The following is a 23,353-nucleotide window of genomic DNA, read 5'->3' on the forward strand; positions in this document are numbered from 1 at the left end:
CTCGTAAGGAAGGTTGGGCCTGACCAGTAGATGACCCCTAGGTGTCCTTTAATGGTAAAATAACTTTAAAGCGTGTCCGAGTGATAACTCAACAATGCCTAGATCTATGGTCATCAAACTTGATATGGAAGTCGAGCCTAACCAGTAGATGACCCCTGTTGTTTTTTGGGAACATTGGGCCAAAGGTCAAGGTCACAGTGACCTTGAATGGTAAAAGGTTGTCCGTGTGATAGATCGACAATGCCTGCACCCATGACCCTTCATTTTGACTTGGAGGTTGGGCCTGACCAGTAGATGACCCCTATTGTTTTTCGGGGTCATCGGGCTAAAGGTCAAGGTCACAGTGACCTTGAATGGTAAAAGGTTGTCCGAGTGATTACTCGACTATGCCTGCACAGATGACCCTCCAACTTGACTTGGAGGTTGGGCCTGACCAGTCGATGACCCCTTTTGTTTTTCGGGGTCATCGGGCGAAAGGTCAAGGTCACAGTGGCCTTGAATGGTAAAAGGTTGTTCGTGTGATAACTCGACAATGCCTGCACCCATGGCCCATAAACTTGACTTGGAGGTTGGGCCTAACAAGTAGATGACCCCTATTGTTTTGGGGAGTTATCGGCCCAAGGTCAAGGTCACAGTGACCTTGAATGGTAAAAGGTTGTCCGTGTGATAACTCGACAATGCCTGCACCCATGGCCCTCAAACTTGACTTGGAGGTTGGGCCTGACCAGTAAATTAACAATATTGTTTTGGGAGTCATTGGGCCAAGGTCAAAGGCAACAGTGACCTTGAATGGTAAAAGGTTGTCCGTGTGATATCTCGACAATGCCTGCACCCATGGCCCTCAAACTTGACTTTTTGGTTGTGCCTGACCAGAAGATGGCACCTATTGATTTTAAGGGTCATCGGGCCAAAGGTCAAGGTTACAGTGACCTTGAATGATAAAAGGTTGTCCGAGAGATAACACAGAAATGCTTCCACCCATGGCCCTGATTTGGGCCTGACCAGTAGATAACTTCTATTGATTTTAGGGGTTAAAGGTCAAGGTCACATTGATCTTGAAAGCAAACTCGACAATTCCTGGACCTATGGTCATCAAACTTGACATAAAGGTTGGGCCTGACCAGTAGATGACCACTGTTGACTTTGGGGGCCATCAGACCAAGGTCTAGGTCACAGTAACCTTTAACTTAAAAAAGTTAAACATCTTCTCCCAGAGATATCTCAATAATGCCTGAACCTGTGATCATCAAACTTGACATGAAAGTTGGGCCTGACCAGGAGATGACCCGTATTGATTTTAGGACTCATTGGGTCAAATGTAAAGTTGACAGTGACCTTGAATGCAAAAATGTTTCGAGTGGTAACTCGACAATGCCTGCACCCATGGCCCTCAAACCTGACTTTAGTTCTGTCTGACCTGTAGATGACCCCTTATGATTTTAGGGGTCATCGGGTCAAAGGTCAAGGTCACAGTGACCTTGAACGAAAAAGGCTTGTCTGTGTGATAACTTGTCAATGCCTACACCCATGGCCCTCAAACTCGACATTTTGATTTTTGGTGACCAGCTGATGACTCCTATGAATTTTGATTTCATAGAGTCAGAGGTCATGGTCATAACAAACTCTATCCTCACAGTTTGAATGGTCAAAATCTTAAAATTGCCTTAACGGCATCCAATGCCAGTGACAATTCAGCTGTCATTTCGGTCCATGCATATTTCATTCAATTGTCCATATAATCAGGGGGAGGGGTCATAATGTTTGACAAACATCTCTTGTAATAATTAGTATGCACATATACCTTTTTTTGTTTTTCAGAGGTCAGAGAAATTCTTGAACGGGTTCGGCGAATAGATGCTCAGACAACCGTACCAGGTCTGTGTGTAACAATAACTATTATAATTGATTTTCATGTTTATATCCAAAATAGTCTCTGACATTTGCATCGAGCATTATTATTGATAAATGCAAGGAATGCAATCGTCTTCATAATGCAATAATATACGAAATGACGTGTTTTGTCCTTTTTCGTTCTCGAAATATGCGATAGATTAAGAAAAAACATTTGTTTTAAATGTCGTTTAACTCTTTTGAGCGTATGTTTAAATAAGAAATCGAATTTATTGAATATACTATTACTTGTTCTTGCGCTTAAATACGTATTATAACCATAATTCGTGCGTATATATCATTACATGTATTAATATAATGACGTATGGCATTTCTCCAGCCATGGTGGTCTTACAATACCCATCAATCGAAATTCTTAAATGTACTGTCATGGGTTATCATATCTGTTTTAACCGACGAACCAACTACCCGCAAATTTCACCGAAATTTTCCAGACTAAAATGCATTATCCCGCTATTGCATCATAAAATCAACACGTGTGCTTAAGAGAAACAATATATCTATCACGATACAGGTGAAACGGAAGTCAAATATCGTCCCATAGAGCCGTGCATGCTAAAAAACAATGTTTATAATTTGTTTACAATAATTATACATGCCAGCTAGTATGTGTATATACGAACAAATTTACCCACGCAACGCAACTATATCGTAGATGCAAGCAGGGCACCAACGCATGCGCCATGAATAATTTCCGGTCGTTGTCAAGGAACCAGTCTCAGTCAAATCGAGTGAAATGTATCATGTAATTTGAAAGATCAGGTCAAGAATCCTTGTAGCTTTACATATTATTTTCAAATTATATGATTTTGTTTTGAACTATGAATCGAATTTTGTTGTGTAATGGTATTTCTCAAGAAAGGATTTTACAATTTATCTTCCTTGGTTTCTCAGAACAGAGGCTGACAGTTAAAATCACTAAAACTGACAGAAATGGTGAAAAGGAGCTGTCACAGCGGCTTGTTGACATATGTAACAGCATTGTAAATATGGAGACAATTCCCCCTGAAAAGAGAACGCAAATAAGACATTGTCTAACGATGGCATTGAATGAAATTGGAAAAGGTAAGTTACGCTCATTATATATATTATCTTCGTTGTGTTTAGGTGGGTTTGTTTGAAAATGCTATGTTTGGTTTGTGACGCTTGATGCTTTGTTTAGGAAAAAGGTTAAGTTTGATAGAAAAAAAGTTTTGTATTTATTCAATCTACTTTTGCTTATGTCATATCATAATATAATGATAATAACCTAAAATTATTAAATTAAAATATATCTTTTAAAATGTGTTCGTTTTTGTCCATAGACCAAACATCTCTCTTCGAAGCCCATTTCATATCATTTTAGTTAATTTACATTATTATGTGTACTTTTCAGATGGAAACGAAATAACAGCATTTAAACCAGAATGTTTAGCTATTTATGTACGATGCAAGTCTTTGCAAACCTGGGTTGACCTTTGTGAAAAATGTCTTGCACATGAGTTAACACAGGCATTTAAAGCAGTAGAAAATGAAGTTAGGCGCCTGACTGGTTTAGAAAACGTTCAATTGGACGTGGTGATCTACGAAGAGGACTTTTTGAAATCTGTTAACGCGATAGGTATTGTATAAAATCGAATTTCGTTTTTTTTGCGTTAAAAAATTCATATTCATTTATTTCACTGGCTGGTAACAAAAATATCAATTTAACAAAACGTTTTAGGTCGTACATATAGTGAAAATATATTGAGTTCTCAGGATCTAACCATAACTGTCTCTTTCTCGTGGTCTTTGAACGAGACATGCTTATTGCTATTTTTGTCGAACACACGAACTAAGTGTAGAGACCTGTATTAGACATAACGAACCTGATATTATGTTGACACACGATAAAGAACGTTGTATGACATTAAGTAAAACAAAATATGTGTTATAATAATACTTTCTTCGGCTTTTCAGTTGCAAGTACAAACACAGATGTTGCGAGAACACTACAAACATCATCTGGTAGAAAACGGTACCAGATTTGCTTCACGTTTGAGTCGTCAAGTGATTCAGATGAAAGTTCAACGGCCAGAGATGAGCCCACTTCAAATGACAATATGATGACAGGCGATTTCCTGGATGATGTAGACGATAATGAAGACAGTTGCGAAATTGAAAAGGAACTGATTGAAATTGAACACCTAGAACATCAGAATAAAGAACTTCAAATGACTCAGGAAGGTAATTTCTCGGAATTAATTCATTAAAAGCTATTAATATGTGTAACATACACTTATGGAGAATAATGCTTTCATGTCAAACATTGCTGTGTTATATGCATTACAATGTGTACTTTTGAAAACCAGGGTTTCAAAAAGCCAAATTGATGAGGTTTTAATGGTCTTGTAAGAATTTCAATGAGTCTACCACTATGCGTTTAATGTCAACTTACGTTCCACTGAAATACTACAAACATTCGGACAATTATCGCTTGTAGACAGATACTAAGTGCATATTTTTATTGCAGATGTTAAGGATACATTTGTCTGTAACTCATGCAAGAATAAGTTCAGGACAAGTGCAGAACTGTCAGACCATCAGGCAAAGTACTCCAATATGAACAACTTTCTCTCCGAGGAGCGTTTAAAGTGGACACAAAGGTCTCCACCTAGAGGGGTTAAACTTGAAAAGTACACTCTGTGTGAAAGGTAAACAAATGTGTTTTCCTGTTCAGAGTTGGTCGTGTATAGAAATTAGAGGCGTTCAAGAGTGCAAAAGTCGTTTAATCAATTTTCATTCAGTTTTGAGATTTAATATTAATCAAGCATTATTCATATATCCGTTGCAACATATAGTATATGTAGCTGTAATAAGGAGTTGAGCAAATTTTACGAAACAATACTTTATCAGATTTTCACTCATTAAGCTTTTACATTTTCCCCAATATTTCCTTATACAAAATGAATATTGTTTGAGTCATAATTATCAGTTCTACCCAATCAACAATGTCTTCAGGCTATTTTTCATTATCTTATTGAACATCTTTCTTGTTTGAAAAGATAGCATCAATAAATTACAAGTCATTGTTAATTAGGTAGTCTAGGGCATTTATAAACAAAATCAAAGTTATAATGTCGACAGAACTTTTCGAAAACATTTTGAATGCTTCTTGATTCAAAATCTGATAAAGTATTATTTCGAAAAATTTGGGACACTCCTTATAACACTAACACATGTCACACATAATGTTTGTTTTACTCCCTAAAATGATCGTTCCTCAAAACTAAATGGAACATCAAATTTCGAAACGTTTTAATTTTTGGCCTTCCGAAGCCGCTTTTGCACTGTGGAAGGCCCCTTAATTCTATCATTTAGGTTTTTCGGCTTTACTTTTATGATTCCTATAAAAAGACATATGTGCCCGTGCATGTATTTGGAGTGTACTTCTCTGTTTCCATAAAAACTAAATTAGAAATAATTAATTGGTACTTCTAAGGACTTCTTACAAACTTGTTTGAATAAATATGTTATCGTTCGGAATATTAAACAACACGATTTTAATACGGATGTTATTGAACGTATGTCCAATGGCATTTTGGTCTACGTACATGCATGTGTATGTGAGAGGCTCCAATGTATTGATTTAATACAGGTTTTCGAAGAAGAAAGCTTGTCCGTACGGAGATAAATGCATCAAACCACACACAGACTGTGAATTGACGGAATGGAATCAGAGTCTAGAATCCATGAGACAACTCATTCTTCATATTGGTGAAAATGTTGAGGATCTATCTTTGGGTTATTCCTTGTACAAGATGTGTAAAGAAGAGAAGCAAATGAAAGCGGTATGATGATGTTTTTTTTAATTGATTTTATTCATTATTCGTTATAATGTGAAAAAACTGTTATTTTTAATTGTAAACCATATCCCAATTTGTTTGTGCTACGGGATTTTGTATTTTCCAACTTGTATATAAATAAGATGTAGTGAACAGAGACAGTTGTTTTTATAATCGGGTAAACTGTTCACTTCCAAAGGATCGCTTTTATTTCTATTTTCAGACAAAGCCAGAACTCGATTTTGTGCGCATCGATGCTCTTTCAGAGTTGAAAGTACATACTATTACCAAAAGGTTCAAGAATTCATGGCCTTTCGAAATTAAAAGCGAGGTAAATTACTTCATCGTCGATCTAGTGCTTCACATACGATCTATCTAATTACTCGTATGATGAGAAGGAGCCGTTCGAAGACAACATCTATATTTCAACATTTAAAGATGCACTCTTACTGCCAAATAAGATATACTACAAATAATACAATTGGTTTGATATACCAAAAAAGATGAATAAATGTCGTAAATAATGGTTTCTATGAAATATACCAATTTAGATTTGAGAGAAAGGTGCAGAAAAAACATGGTATTCCTACTTTTGAGTCTAAAGTATATCGGAATAAATCTTTTAGCATTCACCAATCATTTAATATTTTTTCGTTTTCAGCTATTAAATACACGGTTATAAACTTGTTATCAGTAATTAATATTTTCCATAAATGCATTATTTAGTAAGTAGTTGAAGGTGTATCACTCAAAATTTATGTTTGTTATACATGTGTTTGTATTGATTTTGAATAAGAGTTTCACTTCAATATATTCTTTCATATATACAAATAAAGAATTAGCGAGCATAATTTTATGACAAACTCACGGTATTCGACCGAAAATTATTTTAACTGTTTAACGTTATTTAGTCACAAGAGAAATGTTAAACATTTATATCATGTTTTATTACTACTCACTTTTTACGGGTGTTTCTTTGAACGGATCACATACAGAGAATAAGGAACAAACACCGGTGAAGTACCAATGTCTACAATTTATTATTTCATTACAGTATTCTCTTAAAAGAGTTTGTCTGACTGACCAGGAAGCTTCAACCTACTACAATATAGAGAATATAACAGATACAACACAGAAAAAAGACGTGTGTTATGACAGGTCGCAGCTGAAAGATGAGTGTCAGGAGTGGACAAACCCTAAATTTGTGTTTAACCGAAAGGGTCAATACAAATATAGGATCAAGGTTTGTATAGCATGTTTGTATAAGGTTTGTTCATTTCACTTGAACATATCGACGCAAAGAATATGCCTAACATAAACAACGTTTGAAAGACTGTTTCATGTATAATTACCAAAAATAAAAACTCTTCTAGTTTAATATCACAACCTAAACAAATATAAAATTGACATTTATGATTTTGAAAAAAAACATTGCATGTATACGAACCTTTTTTGCTTTTAAGGTTGCCTTTCAAACAGAAATTTACGGAACGTTTTGTCAAAACATCATCTTTGACTTTGGAAAGTCAGAACTCCTTCTAAAACAATTAGCCGTAGAATCTGCGCCTGTAACAAGCGTTGATGAAGTTCGCGGCAAGTTTGAAAAGCAGTGCAAAAGGAGGTGGCAGGAAGAAGATGTGAACGTTGTGAAGTTTTTTGAAAGGTAAGTAAATAATTATATAGAATACCGTTCATAATAAGTACAGAATGGAAGTAAATGGAAACTACAGGGGAAATGTCTAGCTGTTAAAATAGTTCAAAAGTAAATGACCAGCGTCTAACATATACTGAACGAGACAAATATTAACTTTGTAATAACTTTTCTATATATGTGTGTGTTTGATACGTCCTACATCATATGTTAAAAAGTATGGAAAAGGATGCGAAAGATACTCGTCAATACAATAAAATATGTAAACATACCTTTCAATGTGCCAACTTAATGCCAATAACAACTTATAAATTAAACGGTATGCGTATCATTGTTAATTAAGTTTAAGGCGAGAAGATTTGGGCAATTAGATCCAAACATTTACCGATGCTGGAAATCCTTATCCTGCCCTTGGACAAACATAAAAGAATACCCATATGGAGCAACTTTTTTTTTATTGTCGTCACGCAATTACCTCGCATGTTGAAGACCATCGTTTGTAGCACCATGTCTTGTGGCAATATATAAAATCCAAATATATCATTTCTCGCCTCAAATGGCACCAAAAAGGTTTTAACGCTACATTCAAGAAATACTGCTGCACTATCCCTATAATTATTTAAAACACGATTTGACTATTTACATATTTTGAATAACCGCACGCATATTTATGACAATCACAAATTATCATAAACACACGAATTATTTTCACTACGCACAAAAGAATACATTTTAACTTTATTTTGTTAAACTGTGGTGAGAGATAAATAAATCTACAATGGCCGCTCGTGTAAACCTCGATTCCACAAAACACCCTACGTGCAGCTTGGGATGAACCTTACAAAAGCGACCATGTAAGATACGTTTAACCATAGCCATCTTCTGGTGTTCTAAATGTTTCCAAAGGATTGCTAGCTATTCCAGAAGGTTCTCAAATATGTTTCTTTACGTAGAACGGATGAAGATGAACGTGGGATCGGCCTTAAGAAGCAATACCCGCTGGAAGAACTCCTTCATAAAGAATTTCCAGATTCTCTCAGTAGAGAAAACTACACGGCATGGATGCACATGATGTTGTATGCAGAGGAGCAGGCCAGACTGGAGGAAATTTCTAAGTAAGGCAAGATATGTTTCTATTATCGTTCCGTCTGCCCTGTCTAAGCATGACGCCTAAAAGTTGTTTTCTTTTCTTTAACCAAATTTCTGCCACAAATTGTAAACGGCTACAAAATGAAAAGTTCCCGCACATTCTTAACGTATTTTAAAGTTGAACATATTAAAGTACGCCCAGCATCTTCATTTGTTGAGAATATAAAGCATAAATCTCTTGAGGGCTGAACTATGTGCCTTAACATTTAATGTGTTTACCTTGACAGCTTGACACTAGGATTATGTTTTACTAAAATTTGCTTTATTAATAATTACTAACAAAACGCTAAATTGCAAAACGTAAGAAGTTTAAAAATAAGTTTGCATATACTCATCTGCGTAATTACACTTACAAATTAATTGCATTACACTGAAAGACACGTGATGGCGTCCTTTTTAAATTTACTCCTATATCACCGTAAATGTATATCGTATCACATGTACGTGACATCGGGATACATATTGTAGATTCAATATCAAGACTTCATTGGTCCTGGAAGATCGTCTTGAACCAATTGACAATCCGACGTCTGAAACACTTTTTGCTAATGATGGAGAACTGCTTGCAAGAATCGGCCTAAACGACGAGTTGTCTGTGGATTCGATAGCTGGAAAATTGATCCTTAGACAGAGTCATATGATTTGGATTGCGCCTGTTACAATTAAAAGAATAGACGCAATGACAAAAATGTCGGTATGTACGAGTTTTAGACGACTACATAATATATACAAATTTTATTTGGTAAATGTCTTTGAATAATACTTATAATAATTCTAACCGAATAAAGAATGACCGCTTAAACAATCGTCTCTGATCCTGCGTCAATTAAATATATGATACTAGTGGGGTTTTTTCCGTGCGTTAATGTTTGAGCTTTTGGCAAGGCTGTTTGTATATATGTGCGCGTAATTTCTATTCGCAGCTACTTCTTTCGACATCAAAGTCAAATAAATTATATATTCCACGATAGGTTTTAAGAAGAATTTGTTATTTTAGTGTGAGATTTAATATTTACCAAAATGTTTTTCGTAAGTCTTAAGTTTCAATGAACATTTTTTAGGTTTATGAAGCTCGAATAGAACACCGAGAGCGCGATTTTATAGACGTAGAACTGTCACGACAGAGTGTTGAAGAACTTGGACTGCAATGTAGACAGGAATTTGAAGTCGAGGTATCATTTGTAAAGCTTATGCTATGTATTAATTCCATATAAACATAATATGAAGATGATATATGGTAATATGGAAAGTGGTCTTGTGGAAATGTTCTTCATCTCTTGCCTAAACGGTCGTGGACTCGAACCGGACAAGGGATACTTTCCCTTTACTCAAAAAAAGACACAATACAAGTTTCAGACGGGATAACGAACTTGAGAGAGTATTATACCCGATTCCATCTGTTTTCAATCGGGCTAAAATAGTATATACCAAACACAATGAAATTGATTTATTGATGCTGGACTTCTAAATGACTTACCTAACGATGTTTAAAAATAGTGTGTTTGCTTTGTTAGACGATGTCGTTTACCACAAACTATTTTGGAATAAAATATTCATTGTACTTGCATAGATACAATTTCAACTCGACCGCATCCTATTTTGGGAAATGCATCGGGCTGTGGACAACTTACGACAGTTAGATTTTGTGTTTCCGCCTCTCCTCAACACAAAAGATTTTCAAAAGGCAACGTCGGTTCTGTAAGTTCTTCGTTAGACAGACGTACATCCAATCGTAATTCGATTGGATGACATAGTTTAGGTTTATTTATATTCGTTATTGTAGAGTTGTCTGCACTTGAAGAAAATAATCGATATTTTTCTATCAAGCTCATAGCACAGATTTGAAGTGTACCATTTGAACATATTTACAATGCGGAGTTTAATATAGAAAGCATAACTTTTGAATCACCGACAGTGTCTTTTATTGTTTTATAGCTTCTGCCTAATACTACAATGTGTTGCCAAGGCAAACATATCATTTATATGCAATATATAAGTGATGTTCCTAAAGTTGATTGTCCTATACCAACGTTTCTGATTTGTTCAATACAAATTGTAACGACAAACATAAATATAAAGTTAGCATACGTTTTTTAACAAATCTATTTATAGGGAAAGGCGATTTGTTAACAAAGGTATGGACGAGCTTAACCCCAACCAAATGACTGCCGTAGTAAAGTCTTCCTGCACCCTAAAATCAGCGACGCCACCGTTTCTTATTGTTGGACCGTATGGGACGGGGAAAACATACACGATTGCACAGGCAGTGAAGTATATCATCAAACAAAGCTCGAAGTCTAGAGTGCTTATAAGCACTTGTTCAAACAGGTATATCTAAATACATCCTGAACTTGAAATATAAATACACATGTGAAGTAGACTTATGCCCGTGGATCGACTGAACTATATACAGCTCTTTTGTACCTCTCCTTATTGTTTTATAACCTTCTGTCCTAATTAACTCAAAATTATTTTAACTTGTCTATTGATAGCGAGGCTGACGCATACATCAAAGATTACATGCACCCATTTGTGGAAACGGGTAACCCTGAAGCCCGTCCACTGAGAATTTACTACAGGTATCGCTGGAGAAGCACTGTTTCTGAAACAGTATTGGCGTACTGTTTGCTGGAAGAGGAAGGTGAACACAAGGGGACATTTCGGTATAAACCAATTTTTTCTACTAGTCATGATTTACAAAGCACGTGTTTTACACCCACAAATATACAGAAGCGTATACTTGATGCATATTTCTGAAATTCGAACATTATTGATTTCAATTTCATTATCATTCATCTTTTGCAAAAGCTATTCAATTGAGCGAATGTAAAAGCTGGATGACTGATTAAACAACATATTATTCGGCACATCCTTACTACATCTATCTAGTATTAAAAGTGTGGAATATTAAGTTACTTTTTATTGTTGTCCCTCTGTCTGGTCTGAACTACCAAAACGTTATTGATGGGCCTTTACGTACTGATATCATATCCTTATACTGTCATCTCGCGTTTGTTTTTTTTATAGTATTATGTTTTTCGATGAAATAATGATAAGTCAATAATAATCATGTGTGGCTGATTTTTTTCGAAATATCTATCAATATTCTGTTATATGAAGTAAGATCATGTAGTCTTTACACTGCTTCGTGATAAAAGTATCTATATGACTGTTGTGTATGACTCAAAAACATAAGTCAATAGCCTTGGCTTTCGTTTCAAAAGATATTCCTACGTCAGTGTCTAAAATCAGTGAAACATACTTTGATTTGAATGTTAAGCCCGTTTTGCTGTAAAAAAGGTTATTGTCACAAGGAGTTAGTACCGTCATTTCAGAAGTGACTGGCGTGATGTTTTAATACCGTTTAAGATCCGTTTTAAGCATACAGTAATAATGAGAAATGTTTATTTTAGTGACATATCGATAATATTTCATTTCGTGAAATAATCAACATAATTTATCATTAAACAACGATGAAATTCTATGTATCACAGTGTTTAGTAGGTAATTTTGTAAACTAACAGGACAAACCCAGTAGCAAATTCTTGTTTAAAGGCATATGGGTCAAAGACAAATAATAACAAAGCAAAATACATTTAACTGCAATATTTCTGATTGATATTTCTTGACAGGTCTCCAACCAAAGACGAACTTTTACAACACAGGGTTATTGTGACTACCTTGCATACTGCAAAGCTGCTCACCTATCTAGAGCTGACGGAAGGTATAGCATTTCACGTTTTTAGCTCGACTAAGAATAGGGAGAGCTAAACTACTTACCCTGGCGTCGGCGTCACACCTTTGTTAAAGTTTTGCATGTTAGCACACATAGGTTAATATCTTAGCAACTACTTGATGCATTGCATTGATAATTCATACAATGGTACTCAACCATCCAACCTACTTAATTAACCAAGTTAGATAACTCTAGTTTGCATTTAATGCAATTAATTGCCCTTTATAATTCGACTTAGAAATTCTGGTTAAGATTTAGCGTGCAAGCACACATAGGTTAATATCTCAGCAACAACTTGAGGTATTGCATTGTGACTTTATACAATGGTACTGAACCATCCAAACTTCTTAATAAACCAAGTAAGATAACTCTAGTTTGCCTTCAATGCAAATAATTGCTCTTTATAATTCGACTTAGAAATTCTGGTTAAGGTTTTGCGTGCAAGCACACATAGGTTTATATCTCAGCAACAAGTTGAGGTATTGCATTGAGACTTTATACAATGGTACTCAACCATCCAATCTACTCAACTAACCAAGTAAGATAATTCTAGTTTGAATTATAATCAAATAATGTCCATTTTTATTCAACATAGAAATTCTGGTTAAGGATTTGCATGTAACCACATTTAAGTCAATATCTCAGCAAGTATATCATGTATTGCATTGAAACTTTACTCACAGGCTCCCAACTGTCGGTAGACCAAAGCTTGTCCGAGTGATAACTGAACGATTCCTGGACATCAAACTTGACATGAAGGTTGGGCCTGACCAGTAGATGAACCCTATTGATTTTAGGGCTCATCGGGTCAAAGGTCAAGGTCACAATGACCTTTAATGGTAAAAGAATTTTAAAGCTTGTCCGAGTGATAACTCAACAATGTCTAGACCTATGGTCATCAAACTTGATATGGAAGTTGGGCCTGATCAGTAGATGACTTCTGTTGTTTTTGGTGGTCATCGGGCCAAAAGTCAAGGTCACAGTGACCTTGAATGGTAAAAGGTTGTCCGAGTGACAACTTGACAATGCCTGCACCAATGGCTGTCATACTTGATATGGAAGTTGGACCTGACCAGTTAATGACCAATGTTGTTTTTGGGGTCATCGGGCCAAAGGTCCAGGTCACAGTGAACTAGAATGGTCAAAGGTTGTCCGAGTGATAACTCGACAATGCCTGCACTCATGGCCCTCAAACTTAACTTGGAAGTTGGACCTGACTAGTAGATGACCCCTATTGTTTTGGGGGTTTATCGGGTCATAGGTCAAGTTCACAGTGCCCTTGAATGGTAAAAGGTTGTGCGAGTGATAACTCGACAATGCCTGCACCCATGGCCCTCAAACATGAATTGAAGGTTGGGCCTGACCAGTAGATGGCCCCTATCGATTTTGGGGTCATTGGGCCAAATGTCAAGGTCACAGTGACCTTAAATGTTAAAAGGTTGTCTGTGTGAAAACTCGACAATGCCTGCACCCATGGCCCTCAAACTTGACTTGGAGGTTGGGCCTGACCAGTAGATGACCCTTATTAGGTTTTAGACGTCAAAGGTCAAGGTCACAGTGTCCTTGAAAGCAAACTCGACAATTCCTGGACCTATTGTCATCAAACTTGATAAGAAGGTTTGGCCTGACCAGTAGATGACCCCTCTTGACTTTGGTTGTCATCAGGCCAAGGTCAAGGTCACAGTAATCTTTTACGCAAAAAGTTAACAAGTATTCTCCCAGTGATATCTCAACAATGCCTGAAACTATGATCACCAAACTTGACATGAAAGTTGGGACTGACCAGTAGATGACCCTTATTGATTTTAGGAGTCATTGGTTCAATGGTCAAGTTCATAGTGACCTTGAATGCGAAAATATTTCGAGTGATAACTCGACAATGCCTGCACCAATGCCCTCAAACTTGACTTGGAGCTGCGTCTGACCTTTAGATGACCCCTTATGATTTTAAGGATCATTGGGTCAAAGGTCAAGGTCACAGTGACCTTGAACGAAAAAGGCTTGTCTGTGTGATAACTTGTCAATGCCTGCACCCATGGCCCTCAATCTTGACATTTAGATTGTTGGTGAAAAGCTGATGACTCCTACGGATTTTGAGGACATAGAGTCAAAGGTCATGGTCATAACACACTCTATCCTCACACTTGGAATGGTCATACTCTTAAAACTGCCTCAACGGCATCCAATGTCAGTGACAAATCGGCTGTCATTTCGGCCCATGCAATCAATTGTCTATATAATCCTGACAACATTGCGCTTAGGGGGGATTTGTTTAATCAAATAAGATAACTCTATATTTCATATTATATAATTTTTGCCCCTTTGTTATGCGACTTAAAAATTCTGGTTAAGGTCTTGCATGTTAGCACACATAGGTAATATCTCAGCAACTACTTGATGTATTGCATTGAGACTTTATACAATGGTATTCAACCACCCAACCTACTTGAATAACCATGTTTAATAACTGTATCTTGCAAATAATGGCCCTTTATTATTAGACTTATAAATTCTGGTTAAAATTTTGAATACAACCACATTTATGTTAATATCTCAGCACATCATGTATTGCATTGAAATCTAATCTAACAGTGATCCATGCATGTTTCGCCAAACCATTTCAATCCTTACACTGAGAAGCGGCGGAATAGTCGAGCGCGCTGTTTCTGTGACAGCTCTTGTTAATAACTGTCCTCAAGGTGAGAGTTGTATATTGGTATAAATGTCCATATCTCACCTACTAGATCGTTTACTTGACTTCTCAATAAGGACACCAGAACCTATTTCTAGGACTTGGGCTTAAGTGATTTAAAATGTGACTACACCCTAAAACGAGTTATTAAAATTAAACGCGAACATATATGTATATACAGGTGTATCATTTCATCAAATATCTTCACATATGTCTTAGCTAAGTGTTAAATGAACATACTGTACGAACTTGACTGATTGTCTTCATTTGAAAGTTTCGTTTATTATAGCACACACCTTCATTCAAAAACTAAAGCATGAATACATATTGTTATATACTGATTGACAATGTTTTTTGTATTTTTTCTGCAGATGTCTTCACGCATATATTCATCGACGAAGCAGCACAAGCCCTGGAATGTGACTTGCTGATACCACTTTCCTTGGCAGGGCCAAAAACAAGGATTATACTGGCTGGCGATCATATGCAGGTTTGTTCAACAAAATACTTGATTTGCGCATAAACCGATACCCATGTAGTTAAGTCCCATTTGTAATTTAAGACATTATTATATTTTCCCTCGCTTATATTTTAGACAAACACTGAGAAAAAACAGTAACCTTATCGGGATACCGTCATGTTCTGCTGAGATGTCCGATTAAATAAAAACAATTAGCAAACGTCCTCCTTTTACATAGAAACATATAAACTTAATTTACTTTAATCAAATGTCTTTGTTTTCTATGGTTCTGGAACCGTTTGTGTCATATTCTTGTTTGAAATTAGTCGTTCTCTGGTGTATTATAATAATTAATTAAAAAAATACAGTTTGAATATTTCTAACAAGCAGTCGTTAAGTTCAGGCTTCATTATAACCAAATCCAAATTTTTCATTACATAACGTCTGACGTACGTTGTTTGTTGCAAATATTAATACTATAATATTATTAATTAGGTGATTTCATATTGGCCCCGTTATTTGTCTGCAAATACAGCTGACCGAGGACAAATAACTCGGCCAAAATGAAATCACCTAAAAAATAAGTATTTTATTAATTACCTATTACGTATGGAGCCACATTTTGGTTAAAAAAACATTCACATAACTTACCTTAAGTTCACATTGAAGCCGTATTTATTCATGGTGTCTGGTATTCTAGACTTGACTTTGCTGATTTTGAAATGCATCCTTAGAGTATCATTGTACATACTTCTGAACAAAGCACTGCACAGTGTAAGGAAGAATGTCTTTTCGTCTTAATTTCGTAGATCGTTTGCCAAAGCGTCAAATATTTCTCCTTCGTCGTCAATTTTGTCGGTGTACAGAATCATTGTAGTCGTAATATCCACCAACAGGTTAAATACAACTGTAATATCACACCGTACAACAAAGAGGTTCATGTATTAAATAGGCTAGCAATTCCAACAGTCGGAAAACACGGAAAACAAAATGACTACCTTTTAATATAATTTTCAGCATATTTCTCAGATTAGGCGGGTTTCGACAGCCAATGAAATGGTCTATTTCCCAGCTCCTATATTGGGCGAGTTTTGTAGCCAATAAAAACGGATGAAACTCATATTGGCCGAGTTTGGTTGATATTGGCCGAGTTTGGTCGACATTGGCCGAGTTTGGGCATATAGTGCCGTCAATATTCCGGATATTGATACCGTGATTGTCCCCGTATCGCGTAAAATACGTAATAGTTAATTAATAAATAAACATACTGATTGACTTTTAACATGTACGTGATATTTTTCTTTGAATACAAAGTAAAAATTGTGAATGTCCTAGGTCCACTCCCCTGCTTGTAATGTTATTGATCTATAAATGAACATTTAATTGGGTTCTTATTTCAATAAAGGCAAGCCAATATAAATTATTTTTGATAATATAAAAGTACGCTTGTGAATGGTTATATAACCTTTTATTAGTGTAAAATGAGTGTGTCTTTGGTGAAGCAAGGCCATTTGACACGACTTTTAACTTACTTTCTGTTATAAAAGCGGTCATGTTCATTGTTGAAGTACGATTATCTCCGGATGGTATTGGAATTTTTTTGTGTAACTGTAAACATCAATGTATGAACGCAGTCGGTCAATGCATTGATACTCGTCAGGTTTTCCTGACTTAATAACCGTGCAAGATCCAAATGTTATCATATAAAGATGAACCCCAATACCTGAAAATCCAATCCATATATCACATAAGATTGTTTGTTCCAGTTAAGCCCCGACGTTTACTCAAAGATTGGCAAGCAAGAACAGTTCCAGATATCAATGCTCGAGAGACTTGTAGAATACTACATCGTGGACAGCCCGTTTGTTGTTACCCTTTGCGACAATTATCGCTCAACCAAGGAGATCATTGATTTCACATCCGCTCTGTTTTACGACAACCGTTTGAAAGCAGTCAAAAACCCTCCACAACATTCGGTTTACTATCCGCTCACGTTTTTCACTGCCAGGGGGAAAGAAATCATGCCAGATCTGAAGACTGGATATTACAACGAGTCCGAGGTTTGCAAGAAAAAACAACATTGACTCTTTTTATCATTTTTTTCTTTCATTAACATTATAATATTACAGTTTTCAAATTAAAATCAAGCCCTTTGAAATCACAAACTGATATTCTGATTTAACCCTACTTACTTAGTACTCTTATTTTAACATTTCATAATGATTTCACACATACAGCCGGCAGTTGTCTTGAGTATTTTATCGGTATCTCGCACATTCGTTTTGTCGTTTCGCATTTGGCGCCATATTCTAACACTGTATATATGTACCAGAATGATCTTTACTGCAAGCCGGACCCAGGAACACTGGTCGTGTATTACTTCAAACATAACAAATTGCCATTTGTGGCTTATTTCTTCACTGATAAGTTACAAGTCTGGCGACGTCGGCTCAATTTATTGCTGATCCGATACTAGTACTCGACTTGATTCTTTCTCAAAGCTATTAAAGAGTGGATTGAGCATCACGTTTCTTAATATACAAAGCCTCAATAGCTCTGATATTTGTATTCAATGTATTTTGTTTTAGTTTCTCTCTTATTCGTCGGACCGTATGCAACGAGTTTGTTATTTACAACTTTTCTTCAAGCAGGAAAGTAATCAATGACGGCTTACCTTACAGTTTCTTTTTTTTCCTTTCCTTTTTCCAGTCTACGTATACGACATCGTCGAAAACAGCGAGGCAACCTCTAGCTGATAACATCAGTTTATTTGACATCCCTTTCGAAACCAGTTGTGTTTTTGAAAATCTACGATGGTCTAAGTCTCGGTTGGTAGATTTAAATCCTACCCAAAGACAATCGCTGCTTTTTTCACCCAAACGCAACATGCAATGCGATCCAAAAGTCTGTATGGGTCTAATACCAGCAAATCAAGTCAAAACCCTCAAACAAATTGGTCTTGACCCTACTTTAAATTGACACTATATATATCACCTTCACTGATGAAAGCATGGATCGAATTAGAAAACAATACTAATATCTTAAAAAGGTCATTTAGCTCGCCAAATTTTAGAACGCACATCTTAAAGACAGTGATATGCCATGGGGTAACTTCCTTTATGACCTTTAGGATGATGTTCAAAACGCTGCTGTAAAAAAATCACAAGAGTCACGAACTTTTGCTATATTTACTAACTTTTCAAAATACTTAACTGAAATGAAACGCCAGCATGTACTCCTACGTTTGCACAAGATGATAAATAAACTTACCCGTTTATACTAGTCTCATATAGTTCCCGCTCATAGCAACCAAGTATACTTGTTTCGTTCAGCTTCCAATGTTTCAACATGTCATTATAAAATGAAATTCTACGGTTCCTCCTTCTTACTCGTTACCTTTCAAGAAAGGGACAAACTTCCTCTCGGTGTTCGAACTGTTATTCACTCCAAGCTTGTGAAAGACAACATCAGCAGAGTCACATACATCTCACATGCTTTCGACTTCGTTGTAGTACTCAGTAATTTGAAAATAATCGGATCAACGACACTGAATCACCACTGTGTATCTGTGGCGAAACCAAGACTCAAACTCACTAGCTTACGATCTATCCTTCAACGAGATTCTCGCTTTCGAAGAAACAAATTCATATTTTCACACGAGTCCTGATGCGAGTCTGGTTTCTGATTGTTTGTTTTTGTGTTCTATATCTTTGGCGTTGACCATGTGCCATTAAACTGGGTGTATGTTTAAACGTTCGACTACTGTGCTTGTTCCTATAGTTTTTTCATATAAAAACGAAAATAATTGCAGCAACTAAACGTTTCGACGTGTAGTTTTGAACAGGTGAACCTTTGTTCTCAGACTACAATATGTGTGACATCACTTGTTTACATTCTTGGACGTTTATAATGTTCCTTCTGGTCAACGAATTAATTTAACCAACTAAATTCGTAAACTCTTGAATAAAACTTTGTTTTACCATTTAAACACGTTACTGTTACTAGTATTCGCAAGTATTTGCTTAACGAAATCTTGTTAACTAGGTAGTCTGGGACATTTTGATAAAAAAAACATAATTATAGAGAGAAAATTTTCTTACGTAAAATTTGGTTAACTTCTTATTACCGCAAACATGTCACAAGAGATGTTTGTTTTTCTCCCTCAAAACTAAATAAAATATAATAGACTTCTAAAAAGTTTCAATTTTTAGCCATCCGCACCCATTTTTGCACTGTAGAAGGCCCTTAACTGGTAAAGCGGTAGTATTAGTAATAAGGTATATGTCTTAAGGTATATATACGCCTTAGTACTCAACAAGTTTAAGACCTTATTATATTGTGGCATGACATTAAATGTTTTTTTAAGTTCAACATTGTATATGTTATTCTTTAAACAGGTGTACGAAGTTGTAGACCAAGTTGAACACTTTTACCAGTACTGGCCTCCTGAATGGGGAAAGTTTGATGGAAAAAGCATCTGTGTTGTCTCGACATACAAAATGCAGGTTCAGTTGCGTACGAATTTCTTTTCATTATTAGCTTTTAACACGTTTGTTCAGTGTGTATTCAGTAAATGCTTACGTTAAGTAGCCTTTTGAGTAATTCATAATTTATTTACCATTATTTAGTTTATAAAATATATCAAAAATCGACAGGTATTGAAATAGTTTCACATTTAAATGGCCCAAAATGCAATTCAATGCCCTAAACCTTACCATTCTACATGTGTATTAGTGGTCATCTATTTGTACCTACTATGGAGCTTAAAGGGGCTCGTTCATGTTCTGTTAAATGCACTATTTTATGTCAACATAAAGAAGGGTGTCAAATCTGAGGGCTGGAACCCCAAATGTTTATTCATGCTTAGATATTGTCTTTGATGTACACGAATTTTAATAGCGTTTCAAACGTTTTTCAACAAAAGGCTTCAAGGGTAAATTAACCCTCAGTTTATATAACATGCTTTAAGGGTGATTGGTTCCGTTGTCAGTATTCTATTTTTTCTTGGCGGTACCGTTGCGGATTCTCTTGCCAAAAAAAAGTTTTTCTTTACACTTAAATTGTATATGTTCTGCAATCGAAGCCCATTTGGGGGTGGGGACAATGTTCATTTTAATTGAAAATTAGTTAACTTATGGTGAAACACGTTTTCCATATTTTCGAATTTTAAAATATAAACCATGTTAATACTTGGTTTATTTAACATATTCAATTTTACATACAATCCTGTACATTACAAAAGCGCATTTTGATGGTCCTAAAAGAGTAATGTGATTTCAACATTTTAAGTAGTTATTTCAAAATATGAACATGTATTCACCTATATATTGTTTAAAACAACAGTTTGCTTTAAGGTTACCTAAGAATTTGTATGTGTTTCACATCGGCATGTTGTTTTTTAAAATTTGATTAGTTCGCATCATCAGTGTTTGCTAGTCGACAACAAATACTGACACAAGCACGTGTGTTAAATATCACTGCAGGGTATGAATGGACTCTTTTTATCTTGCCGTAATTTATTTAAACGTATGAATTTGATAATTAAACAAATTGCAGTGTACAGCAGTGGTAAAAATAGGTTAAACTTTTGGCTACCGACCTTGTTTCTGTAGTTTTTCACATAAGTATTATGATTTGAATATATTTTAAGATATGGTGTATACGGGCGGAGTTACGGAAACGAGACATTCACAATGTTGCGGTTGAGATGGTAACAAACGTTCAAGGTACTTTATTTTTAATATTTGATTTATTCACTAATGAAGCGTTAAAATATCGTGTTGTTATACGAAGGGAAGTGAGTTAGCCTCTTCCCTATTTCACTAAATTGGCACTATGTGTTGGTGAGCATATGGAGACGGAACTTGCATTTAATTTTGCTTTAGTTTAAAACCATCGACATTATTCTATTTAAGAAATAAAGCCTACATAAATAAACTAAAATGTTTAGCCACCTAATTTTGTCATCTAACACAATCCTGCAAAATATTTTTGGTGTTGGTGGGGTTGATTATCTAATTAGTATAATTACTGTATCGTACTTTCTATAATATAATGCAGCCGTTACGCATTTTGTATTTTAATATTTCAGGCAAACAGTTTCGTGTGATCATCATGAGCACTGTACGAACCAAGCACACCTGTTCAGTGAATACCGTAGACACCGTAGACAATGATGACTATGATCTTGGATTCTTGTCGAACATAAAACTGTTGAACACTGTCATTACAAGGGCTCAGTCTTTGGTCATTGTAATTGGTGATCCTGTTGCCCTGTGCCTGATAGGACGCTGCAGGTAAGTGCTTATTTTAGCAATACAATACCAAAATGTCGCATGGTATCTTTGTGTGTAATATACAGAATAAATATTCCATAAAGTTGTGTATGTCGTTCACTATTTGTCAAATGCGTACGCCTCTGTACCTGAGATAACACGTGTTGTCTCAAGTACATTGGACAATGAACAAGACCGCAAAAGCATCGTTCACAAAAAAGGGTAAACTTATTGTATTAAGAATATGCAGAATAGATACAGCGTACACACGTATAGACAAACAATTTACCATCGTGCTCTTCCTGTTTTTGAGGTTATCTTTGTTGAGGACTGAAATTCGATACAGATTTTAATTATGTTCTTACATTGTCTAAGCAAGTCTTTAATTTGGATATTTTAGCTCGGAAAACAGATATATTGCAATAATGTCTATTAAAAAATAATAACTCTTGCGACAATGTATCCCTTGTTTCGTGTCGTATTTCAGTTTTTTAAATGGTATTATTCTAACACTAGTACACTGTCAGAACAAAATACTAATGAGTACACTGTCTGAACGACAGTGCACATATAGGTACCACGTTGGCTCTAAAGTGTGTCATTGGCATATGTCCAATGTACTTTAGACACCAAGTAAGACTCCCCTGTGATCAGAAATAAAAACACAACCATTGCAGGTAAAGGAGTATGCAAAATTGCCATACTATGAAGGAAGACGATTATATGTTATTGTGATTTTAAACATTAATCTAAACATAGCAAAATGTGATATCATTATTTTAACATTTAATCAATGCCTTTCTTTATATGTTCTGTTAACAGCAAGGTATGGGAGTTCTACCTGGAAATGTGCAATGAACATGCAAGCTTTTTTGGGTTGACTTGGAAACATTTTAAAATGATGCTGGAAAATGCTGAGGTTGAAGAAACATACAGGCTTAACCCTTTAGCCAAAGAATTCGTTCCAAGGTCTTTTATCGACAGCACTCGAGCTCCTCCCAACAGTCCTGTATCGACCGCCATCGTGAGTTTATGCTGCCTCCAATAAAGTTTACATTATTTTTCTCTTGTTGGTTTACCTGTAATATTCCTCCTTATAAGTTTCGACTCTTATTGACAGTTCAAAGCCAGTTGCCCAAATATTTATTGATAACTTAATTTCAATATTTCTGTAATCCGTTTTTGTTGACCTCGTCATTGAGTGTATTGTGTTACCATCAAGTTAGTTAGGATGATCCGAAATCTGGGACATATCGTTCAAGGTTTCCAAATCAAAGAAGCAAAAGCAGTTTAAAGTGCAAGCAGTATCACAGGCCCCAATTTCTCGAAACTTCTTAAGCTTAACAGGCTTAAGTCGCTTTTTCAATTAGCCAAATTACATACTAAAAATGGATTTTGATAAATAAAAAATGGTTTATTCTGATAATCATACAGATTATTCTTACATAATTTCTAAAATGTCTTTAAGAAGTTAATATAACACACTTTATAGAACAACGAAAATAGTGAGATGATCTTAATCCTGTTATAAGGGACTTAAGAAGTTTCGAGAAATTTGGGCCCGATGTCAGCTTTAACTATATCGGATTTTAATCGAACTTCAATAAATTGTAGAAATCTGACCAATCGGGGGCATTAGTAGCGATTCTGTAACAGCTCTAAATAGTTGAGTGTCG

The 23,353-nt window shown here is 35.7% G+C and overlaps 1 protein-coding gene across 7 annotated transcripts in view; it reads left to right on the forward strand.

Moving 5' to 3' along the window:
* Nucleotides 1–23,353, forward strand: part of LOC128222089 (probable helicase with zinc finger domain) — a 35,679-nt gene that overhangs the window by 3,775 nt on the left and 8,551 nt on the right. For 5 of the 7 annotated variants that reach the window (XM_052930907.1, XM_052930910.1, XM_052930908.1 and 2 more), the window contains exons 6-27: nucleotides 1,819–1,875; nucleotides 2,806–2,976; nucleotides 3,287–3,511; nucleotides 3,850–4,116; nucleotides 4,403–4,583; nucleotides 5,528–5,720; nucleotides 5,938–6,045; nucleotides 6,769–6,957; nucleotides 7,178–7,377; nucleotides 8,319–8,480; nucleotides 8,983–9,208; nucleotides 9,576–9,686; nucleotides 10,085–10,212; nucleotides 10,627–10,842; nucleotides 11,007–11,177; nucleotides 12,147–12,238; nucleotides 15,314–15,432; nucleotides 17,169–17,462; nucleotides 19,800–19,907; nucleotides 21,053–21,128; nucleotides 21,494–21,698; nucleotides 22,500–22,701. In XM_052930907.1, coding sequence (XP_052786867.1) covers nucleotides 1,819–1,875; nucleotides 2,806–2,976; nucleotides 3,287–3,511; nucleotides 3,850–4,116; nucleotides 4,403–4,583; nucleotides 5,528–5,720; nucleotides 5,938–6,045; nucleotides 6,769–6,957; nucleotides 7,178–7,377; nucleotides 8,319–8,480; nucleotides 8,983–9,208; nucleotides 9,576–9,686; nucleotides 10,085–10,212; nucleotides 10,627–10,842; nucleotides 11,007–11,177; nucleotides 12,147–12,238; nucleotides 15,314–15,432; nucleotides 17,169–17,462; nucleotides 19,800–19,907; nucleotides 21,053–21,128; nucleotides 21,494–21,698; nucleotides 22,500–22,701 — 3,701 coding nt within the window. Of the gene's footprint in view, nucleotides 1–1,818; nucleotides 1,876–2,805; nucleotides 2,977–3,286; nucleotides 3,512–3,849; nucleotides 4,117–4,402; nucleotides 4,584–5,527; nucleotides 5,721–5,937; nucleotides 6,046–6,768; nucleotides 6,958–7,177; nucleotides 7,378–8,318; nucleotides 8,481–8,982; nucleotides 9,209–9,575; nucleotides 9,687–10,084; nucleotides 10,213–10,626; nucleotides 10,843–11,006; nucleotides 11,178–12,146; nucleotides 12,239–15,313; nucleotides 15,433–17,168; nucleotides 17,463–19,799; nucleotides 19,918–21,052; nucleotides 21,129–21,493; nucleotides 21,699–22,499; nucleotides 22,702–23,353 lie in introns of those variants that run through there. The other 2 variants (XM_052930912.1, XM_052930911.1) reach the window with 2 other exon arrangements.

Source organism: Mya arenaria, chromosome 16 (assembly GCF_026914265.1).
Source record: "Mya arenaria isolate MELC-2E11 chromosome 16, ASM2691426v1".
Taxonomy (NCBI): domain Eukaryota; kingdom Metazoa; phylum Mollusca; class Bivalvia; order Myida; family Myidae; genus Mya; species Mya arenaria.